General features: G+C 36.9%; 1 protein-coding gene across 1 annotated transcript; it reads left to right on the plus strand.

Moving 5' to 3' along the window:
• The first annotated feature begins 2,469 nt into the window (after positions 1-2,469).
• Positions 2,470-4,366, plus strand: sdhaf3 (succinate dehydrogenase complex assembly factor 3). Its single transcript, XM_005750661.1, has 3 exons — positions 2,470-2,518; positions 2,617-2,813; positions 3,592-4,366. Exons 2-3 carry the CDS (start codon positions 2,637-2,639, stop codon positions 3,784-3,786), a joined length of 372 nt encoding a protein of 123 aa, XP_005750718.1. The 5' UTR covers positions 2,470-2,518; positions 2,617-2,636; the 3' UTR covers positions 3,787-4,366.
• The last annotated feature ends 2,498 nt before the right edge of the window (positions 4,367-6,864 follow it).

Genomic DNA, 6,864 nt, shown 5'->3' on the forward strand with positions numbered 1-6,864 from the left:
TGGTGAGTGTGAGTGTATAAAGTGTACTGGATGAGTATGACAGTGTGCTATTAAAGTTGGGAGGGGTCGTTGACATGAGATGTGTCGCAGTAAATGTGTTGTTTGAGACTTTACTTGTAACTTAACAATAAATACTTTTTATACTGATCATATCAAATACAGAGTTATGGGAAACTTAAACTTAGTTTCAAAATAATTAAATATGACTCTTGGTTTAAGGTTATTGCTGTTTTAAATTGTGTAACATATAAATAGAAGATTTTAATTAGATAAAATAGTGGTGCTATACATGGTCCAAAACTGGGCTGATTTAACTGCATCATAAGAAGTGTTTTTACTAATTTTTTAAATCATACTTACAGTGTTCATATTGATTAAGTGTTGTACTAGAAGTCTCTTGAGTTCAAAGTTAATAAAATGTAAAATGATTAAGTTGCATTCAATTTGCATCAAGCAAATGTAAAAGTCTTAATGTCTTGATGCATGATCGATCATCCAGGTCAGTAAATCCCAAAGGTTGATTCTGTTCATCTGGACGTTTTCAGTGGGAGAAACATTTCGTCACTCATCCAAGTGACTCCTTCAGAATATTACGCAACTGCAAATTATGTTTTTTTTAATTTAGTTGAACTTCAAACCCATAAATCATGTTATTCCTAGCATTGTGTATTCGCTAAGGGCTAAGTCTGATTTGCTCAATTAAAGACTCAGAATACTAGTGTGCATTATATAATTATTCATAGGTTTCAGACACATCCCCGACTCACTACCCTACCCTAAAGTAATGTTCTTTTCATCTATCCATGGAGGACAAATTAAGATATGAAGAGAAACTATAAATTTTGGGGACTTGTGATCCATATTCTGGTCTGACAGCTTTATTTAAATCCCTGAAAGTGGCGACTTTTATTTACAGTTCTGCAGTGTGTTTAAAACAGCTGCATTTCACTGGACAGCAATGTGTTAAAATAATCTGGTGTGATCTTACAGGATAGAAATATTTGTCAGAACAAATTATTTGTTGTGTACAGTTGAGTACTCGTCCACATACTGCAACATAATGAAATTACCATTAAAATGTGATAGCTGATGATATATGGGTTTTGTTTTGTTTTTTTGCATTCTTGGTTCATTGCAATGAATAAAGATCAGTAAGTAACAGCTTCCAGAACAATGAAAGGCCAAGGCTGGACTAGCAGAAGTGTCAGTCAGGTTTTATCCGACAGCAAGATAATGACCCAAAACATAAGTCCAAGCTATGCTGGAACTGCATCAGGAAAAAAAGAACAAGATGGTGAGCTTGAAAGCATGGAGTGGCCATCACAGCCTCCAGACTTAAAGCCCAAATGAGCTGGTTTGGGAGGAACTGGATATAAGAGTGAAAGCAAAGCAAACTACAAGGTCCACATTTATGGGAACTTTGCAACAGATTTGGGAAGAACTTTCTAAAGAATATTTGATTTCTATTGTAGACAGAATGCCACGTGTGTGTTCAGTTGTTATATCTGCAAGAGGTGGCTACTTTGATGAGTCAAAAGTTCAGAATATATTTTGGTCTATAAATTACATTACTTCTTTTTTGAACTCAAATTGCTTATTGCTTATGCTTTTCATTTCAGAGTGCAATGAGACATTAAAGTGCATAATTTTCAATAAAAACTTAGCAGTAGAGTATGTGTGCATGTGTCCCCAAATTTCAGTTATATGAGAGATTTACAGTTGTGAGGAAGATTTTTACCTTTCTAAAGCCTTTGGTTTGATAATAGAGACACTGAGGACAATCTGATGATATTTACTCAGTGAAAACTCTAACTCCTCTAAATGTATCGCAATCAAATGAATTTCCAGGTCTTTGAGGCTAAGTTCCTTCAAATCCAGCTGTCAACTGATATTCAACTTTTTTTTAAAATCTCTGTTTATCAAGAACTGCAGTGGATTGAAGAGGCTGATAGAAAAGCTAAACAGTGACTACAGTGATTTTAATGAGAGTCATTTGGAGGAAACTGAAAAATGATCATGTCTTTTGTATCTTTAGCCAGGAATTCAAAGAGAGCCATATTTTGTAAATTGAAGATGGGACCTAAACTACATGTCATAGATGTTTGTATGTAGACATAAAAGCTTAAATGCCCAAAACTGAAATAACAACAAGAAAGTAGTTTCTGGGACTTGATCAAATGAGAATGAATAATGTCTATTTGGACTGCCTATAAAGAAACGTACACAAACAAAAAATCATCAAATTACAGAAAGATGATAAAAGTTTTCTCATAGCAGACTTTTCATGATACAACAAAGAATCAGCCACACTGGCTGCTGATCTTGCTTGCTTCTCTCGTTCATAATCAAACATGAAGTTTTCATTTTGATGAAGTAATTTTTAAAAGTTAAGAGATGAAAATACTTTCCAATAAAAAGGTTTTTCGGCTGAAATAGTCTACTGCACCCAGGAGGGGGCGAAAATGCGCCAGTCAACTACTTTGTTGACTAAACGAAGAAGACCAATTTCCGGACTTCAGTTGAGTAATTGTACTTGGGAATGTTGTGGTCTGGTACTGTGTCCTGTCTGTCGCCGTTTTCCTTTATTTCTTTATTTTTTTAATCCTGCCGTGTTAGATACGGTTTCTGTGCACTTGATGGCGGTGTGCGCTCACGTCTCCAGAGTCCGTTCACTTTACAAGAGAATTTTGGTCCTGCACCGCTTCCTGCCCATAGAGCTCCGAGCCCTTGGTGACCAATATGTGAAGGACGAGTTTAGAAGACATAAGAGTGCAGGACCCAAGGAGGTCAAGAGCTTCATGACAGAGTGGGAGGTAAGGCGGGTCACGGCGGTCAAGCCAGCCGCGGCTAGACTTTTGTTGCACTATATTTCAGATATTACGGTACAGGTGCCGACTGTCTTCTTTATCTGCAGATTTTCACCATTTTACTTCATAGTCCAATAGACATTTGGTTATATTTGCAATTAGAATAAATTATCGTCCTTATGTTAACGCATTGTTGAAAATAGAGACAGAAAATGACAAAATATGAAATAATTTGTCTTCTCACAGTATTCTACGTGTATTTTAAAAAAAAAAGTTACCAGAAGGTGCTATAACTATTTCACTTACTCGGGGTGATCTCCTCTCGACCTCTGGTGACTTATGACCTGTGACCTTGAGCTCAAGGATCTCAAGCATAGCAAAAAGTGCATCATGAATATCCGTTACTGCTCAAGAACATTTAAATACATGTCATTTGACTAATATTACTGCTTTTCCTCATTTTCCTACACCACTGGATGCTGTTTTAGCAATGATTTGATGATTAGTAGTTATTTAGTGTGATTTAAATTAGGCCCTAATCCAAAGAAACAATAAAAAATATATGAAACGTTTCTCACTGATTCAAAAAGGAAGACAGGATTTCAGATCATTTGAATATAGTTATTCCCAAAAAAGATTTTTTCCATTCATGTTAATGCATATATTTCATTTCATGGCAATAAATGAAATATAGCAGCCACAATGTTTAATAAGTGTGTGGGAGAGCAGATGCTAAATGCTCAAACCTGATGTTTGTTTCCTTCATCCCCAATCTCCCTTGCAGAACTACAAGAACACTCTGCAGACTCAGGTTCTGGAGTCAGCTGGGGAAAGATACAACTCAGTAAAGTTTGGAGACCACTTGTCACAGAAAAAGCTCAATGATTTCCAGGATGAACAGATCAGCCAACTGTATGAACTCATGGTGGAATCCACCAAATCCAAAAGACAGTTTGACATACAAGAGGACAGGAAGTGAAGCTGCAGGCCAGAGAGCAGTGCTTGGACAGAAAGAAGACAAAAACAAACAACATATGACTATGATGAATTTAAACTCGTGAGTGCTTTAGGTAAAGGGTGGTGCTCTAAGGAGTCTTTTAAGAATATTTGATTACGTTAAAATGCTGTGTACTAATTCTGTGTTGCTTTGTGTGACCTTTTTTGGTGCAAATAAAAGTGATGTCATGCTCCTCCTGAAGTACATTAGCACGCTAGTAATGTAAGCATAATGGTCACTCCACATCCAGCCGTATCACAGTACAGCTGTCCAGTGACCGTTTGCATTTTGCCCTGCATTTCTTCAGCATTTTCTGCCCTTTAAAATCTCTAGACAGCTCTTAATGTCTGCCACGTAAATGTGCTCCAGCATGTTTAGAGTAGGGTCATCTACTCATTGGGGGGGTCAGTGTTTTGGTCCTCAATTGTCCTTGGGCAAAGTACTGAATCCTAAATTCTTCCCAGTTCATCAGAGTTGTGAGTGTGAATGTTAGATTTTTCACAAGTGCTAAAAGGCATAGAATAAAGTGATGTATTAAAGTCTATTTGTGTGAATATGAAAATGTGGCTTGTAGGATTGAATTCTGTGAGTGCTTAGTAAGACTAGAAAAATGCTATGTAAATATTACTACATTTGCTGTAGCACTATTAATTTAGTTGCACTAGGATTGTGTTTATCTAAATTGGTAGCTCTAATAGAAACTAAGCAGTTTTCTTGTTTATCTCTTAAATATTTTGAACATCTGTGACACAGCACAGAAAAAGCAACCCAAGGATGTGGACTGAGACAGCCAAGCAGTCAAGACAAGCGTACTTTTTAATCCCAAAAAGTTGATTCTGTTCATCTGGATGTTTTCAGTGGGAGAAATGTTTCCTCACTTATCCAAGTGAATTCTTTTGAATTTTGAAGCAAAAAATTAGAGGCCATCCAGGTCTTTCCTGCATTTTAACTAATTGGTGTATTTTATCTGGCTTCATGAATAGATAAAGTTGGGTGTCACCTGCATAGCACGAAATGTAATTCTATGTCTTCTAATGATGCTGCCTAAAGAAAACATTTATTATGTAAACAGAATTGGTCCTAGCACTGAACCCTGTGGAACTCTATAATTAACATTAGTGTGTGAAGAAGACTCCATTTACATGAACAAATCTATTAGATAGATATGATACAAACCACTGCAGTGCAGTACCTGTAATACCTACAGCATGTTCTAATCGCTCTAATAGGATATTATGGTCGACAGTATCGAATGCTGCACTGAGGTCTAGCAGGACAAGCACAGAGATGAGTCCACTGTCAGAGGCCATAAGAAGATCATTTGTAACCTTCACTAAAGCTGTTTCTGTGCTGTGATGAGCTCTGAAACCTGACTGAAACTCTTCAAATAAACCTCTGCAGATGATCTGTTAGCTGTTTGACAACTACTCTTTCAAGGATGTTTGATATAAAGGAAGGTTGGAGATTGGCCTATAATTAGCTAAGACTGCTGGGTCTAGAGATGCTTTTTGAGTAAAGGTTTAACTACAGCCAGCTTGAAGACCTGTGGTACATAGCCTATTAATAAAGATAGGTTGATCATATTTAAGATTGAAACATTTGTTAATGGCAGGACTTCTTTGTGCAGTCTTGCAGGAAAGGACACAGTGATGGTTTGGGGCAGGTGTGTCAAACTCAGTAGGTCGGATATAAATGTATGTGGCCTGCAGGCCTTGAGTTTGACACATTTGGTTTAGAAGAAGTAATTGCTAATTCAGAAAGATCAATTGAAGACAAGAAGAGTCTAAATAAATGTCAGTAGTATTGAAAGAAGCTCTACATAATATTATGCCTGGGAGATGGCTATGAGAACTTTCTCTAAATGTTAAATACTATTTATCATGCAGCCGTAGAACGAACTCGTTATACACATAAAACAAAATCTATATGTGACTCGGATCTTTACACATACCTAAAAGACAAAATGCAGCAGCAAAATCAGTCGACACACACAGCATAAGATAACATAAGAAGAACTTTATTTATCCCAAGGGAAATTCTTTTATCATACACATGCTGAATGCAGCAAGAGAGACAGAGGAATAAGATATACAATATATACAATAAGAATATATTAGTAGTATACAGTAATATACAGTAGGATAGTGCAAAATATAATATCAAATAACGCTAACGAACTAACTATATAACTATATCCTGAAAAATAAATAGTTATGGGAACAGAATAACTTTGGTATTAATCCTCAGGAAAATCAGCTACAGAGTGAGGAAGAGCTGTACAGTCTTAATGCCACCCGTACGAAGGATTTCCTGTGGTGGTCAGTTCTGCATTTCGGGGCAATGAGTCTTTTGCTGCGTTTGCTCTGATAGTCCATCACGGAGGCGTGCATGGGGTGGGAGGGGTTGTCCATGATACAATGATGGCAGTTTTGAATGCTGTTTTTCTCATTCAAAGTAATCAAAAGCACTTTGGGGACCTTTAGCCTTAAGAACTAATACTTAGTAAAGTAAAATACACCAAATGTAAGGAGCTACAGAGAATGTGCCTTATCAGTGTGGAGTCCATGCAATCTGGCTGGGAACCCCCACACATGCAACATGCTTAACAGCAGTGTCCCACTGGAAACAACAGTGACATGTGGACCCTTAGTATTAAAAAAATTCTATTTAAATAGTAAAGTTTGAGAAAGTTCACTGTGACTCACTCAGTACATTATATCTCAGCTACACCTGCCCTCCTGAATCCTCCGGACTCTGAAAAGAACAAGGATAGGACATCTTGGCTTCTCACTTCACCTCTCCACCAAACATTCACCTGGATGCATGCTTCCAGAATCACTGCTCTTAAAATTTCAAAAGTAAGAAAATCTGCCATGTTTACTCCGTAAAAAAATATCCTCCTGACTTACCTGTTCAAATTCAGCGGAGTAATACGCTTCTCCTCTCTTACAGGGATCAATCCTCTGTGATTACCTGTGTCCAGTGTTAAATAGAATCTTTATTCTAATTAATCAGCTATTGTGTGTGTGACACAATATGACAATATATAATAATACAACA

This window comes from Pundamilia nyererei, unplaced genomic scaffold (assembly GCF_000239375.1).
Source record: "Pundamilia nyererei isolate P.nyererei 1_Seehausen unplaced genomic scaffold, PunNye1.0 scaffold00284, whole genome shotgun sequence".
NCBI lineage: Eukaryota > Metazoa > Chordata > Actinopteri > Cichliformes > Cichlidae > Pundamilia > Pundamilia nyererei.

What these genes read in the sequence shown, in the direction of transcription:
- sdhaf3 (XM_005750661.1), top strand. Translation starts at nt 2,637, where the DNA reads ATGGCGGTGTGCGCTCACGTCTCCAGAGTCCGTTCACTTTACAAGAGA. An exon ending in GCTTCATGACAGAGTGGGAG is followed by an intron (nt 2,814 to 3,591) that starts GTAAGGCGGGTC and finishes TCTCCCTTGCAG; the next exon opens with AACTACAAGAACACTCTGCA.